The 2211-nt window shown below is 39.3% G+C and overlaps 1 protein-coding gene across 1 annotated transcript; it reads left to right on the top strand.

The window, feature by feature from the left end:
* On the top strand, positions 1-2211 carry LOC103421673 (putative pentatricopeptide repeat-containing protein At1g12700, mitochondrial). The gene has a single exon (XM_017327864.3). It carries the CDS (start codon positions 323-325, stop codon positions 2144-2146), a length of 1824 nt encoding a protein of 607 aa, XP_017183353.3. The 5' UTR covers positions 1-322; the 3' UTR covers positions 2147-2211.

Raw genomic sequence — 2211 nt, 5'->3', positions numbered from 1 at the left:
TAAATTGTGAAATGAACATAACTGAACATAATCAATTAGGATTTCACAATAAAGTTAGTTATCTAATTTATCCTTATACATTTGTTACAGGTTCTCCTTCCCAGTCAATCCAATCGATCTTTCAAGGCCCCATTTCACTCAACTTACCAAACGGACCCTTAATTTTGGTCGTTGATTTTACTAAATTGTCAAAAACAACCAAAAATTGTTTTCGTTGAAGATGTGCATTTATGAAAATTTGCCCAAACCTCATCGGGAAAAAGGGTCCGATACGCACAACCAATGAGTCATCTTCCTACTGATTAACCGGCAGACGTTGAAGATGATGCGGGCGACGACAATTTCTTCTTCATTGAATGTTGGTTATGGCATCGCCAGCAGACTGAGAGGTATGTTGCCTGTGCCTTGTTTTCTTCATAAATCTACTCTTTTTCTGTTCTTCAACGTTTACTTGGCTCCGTTTCACTCTCGACTTTCTTATCCAACCAAATCTAAAAACACCCAATTGCGTCGGCTTGTCAAAGTCACTAATCTTGACGATGCACTCCATCTGTTCGACGAAATGCTTCAAATGCGTCCTCTGCCTTCCGTCGTCCGTTTCACTCAAGTCTTGACTCAAGTCGCCACGTTGAAACATTATTCGGCAGTCATCTCGCTGAATGACCAAATGGAGCTGTCGGGAATTCGTCCTGATGTTTATACTCTAAACATCGTCATTAATTGCTTTTCCCATCTCAACCAAATGGAATTTGGTTTATCTGTCTTGGGAAAATTCTTCAAACTTGGTTTTGAACCTGATGTCATGACCTTCAACACTCTAATCAACGGATTCCTTCTTCAGAATAGAGAGGCTGATGCCGTCGGGATTCTGAATAAAATGATGGAGAGTGGTAATTGTAAGCCCAATATGGTTACTTTCGGCACACTAGTAAAGGGTCTGTGCATGAAAGGTAACAATATTGCAGCTATTCAACTACTTAGGAAAATGGAAGAGGGAGGTTGCAAGCCTAACATTGTTTCCTATAACACGATCATCGACAGTCTATGCAAGGATACTATGGTTGTTGATGCTTTGAACCTTTTCTCTGAAATGATGAGTAAATGTATTGACCCCGACATCATTACCTATACTTCTTTGATTCATGGAGTATGCAAATTAGGGGAGTGGAAAGAAGCTGCGAGACTGTTGAATGAAATGGTGAGCAAAGGTATTTTTCCAAATCTGCAAACCTTCAATGTATTGGTAGACACCCTTTGTAAGGAGGGCTTGGTCGGGAAAGCAAAAAGCATTGTCAAATTGATGACTCAAAGAGGTATTGAGCCTGACACAGTTACTTATAATTCTCTTATGGATGGTTATTGCTTGCGAGGAGAAATGCGTGAGGCGAAAAAGGTTTTGAAACTAATGCTCAGCAAGGGCTACACAGTTAATGCTTATAGTTACAGCATATTGATAAATGGCTATTGTAAGCATAGAAGGATCGATGAGGCACTGATGCTTTTTGAGGAAATGTCTAGTAGCAGAGTCATTCCAAATGTCGTTACTTACACCACTCTCATGGACGGTTTTTGCAATGTAGGGAGAACACAAGATGCACAAAAGTTGTTCTCTCAGATGCAAGCTTGCGGCCATTTTCCAGATGTTCAAACCTATGCTGTTTTATTGGGTGGCCTGTGTAAAAACCAACAATTTCCCGAGGCAATACAATTGTTAAGAGATATGGAAGGTAAGAATTTAGAGCCAGATATTGTGATTTACGCTATTCTTATTGAAGAATTGTGCATTGGTGGGAAAGTTGACTCTGCGAGGGATCTCTTTCGAAATTTATCTTCAAGAGGTGTTCAACCTAATACCAGGACGTATAACATAATGATTGGTGGATTGTGCAACGGAGGGCTAACAAACGAAGCGGTAAAATTACTTAAAGAAATGGAAGAGAAAGGTTGTTCTCCAAATGGTTGGACCTATAACATAATCATTCGAGGCTTTTTCAATAACAATGAGCCATCAGAAGCGATGGGACTTATTCAACAAATGGTGGGGAAGGGTTTTTCTGCAGATGCGTCAACTACGGAATTGATAATTGATTTGTTGTCTACTGATAAAGTAGATCCTGCTTTGTTGCCATTGATAGACAGATCGTAATGAAGTTAATTTCTATCTTGTAAAGTTGAAACAGATCCTTCTAATGATTATTGTTAATTTTGAAA

This window comes from Malus domestica, chromosome 03 (genome assembly GCF_042453785.1).
Source record: "Malus domestica chromosome 03, GDT2T_hap1".
Lineage (NCBI taxonomy): Eukaryota > Viridiplantae > Streptophyta > Magnoliopsida > Rosales > Rosaceae > Malus > Malus domestica.
This window is presented reverse-complemented; position numbering and strand designations above follow the sequence as displayed.

Bases quoted from the DNA above. Each gene is read 5' to 3' on its own strand.
- LOC103421673 (XM_017327864.3), top strand. From the start codon at position 323: ATGATGCGGGCGACGACAATTTCTTCTTCATTGAATGTTGGTTATGGC.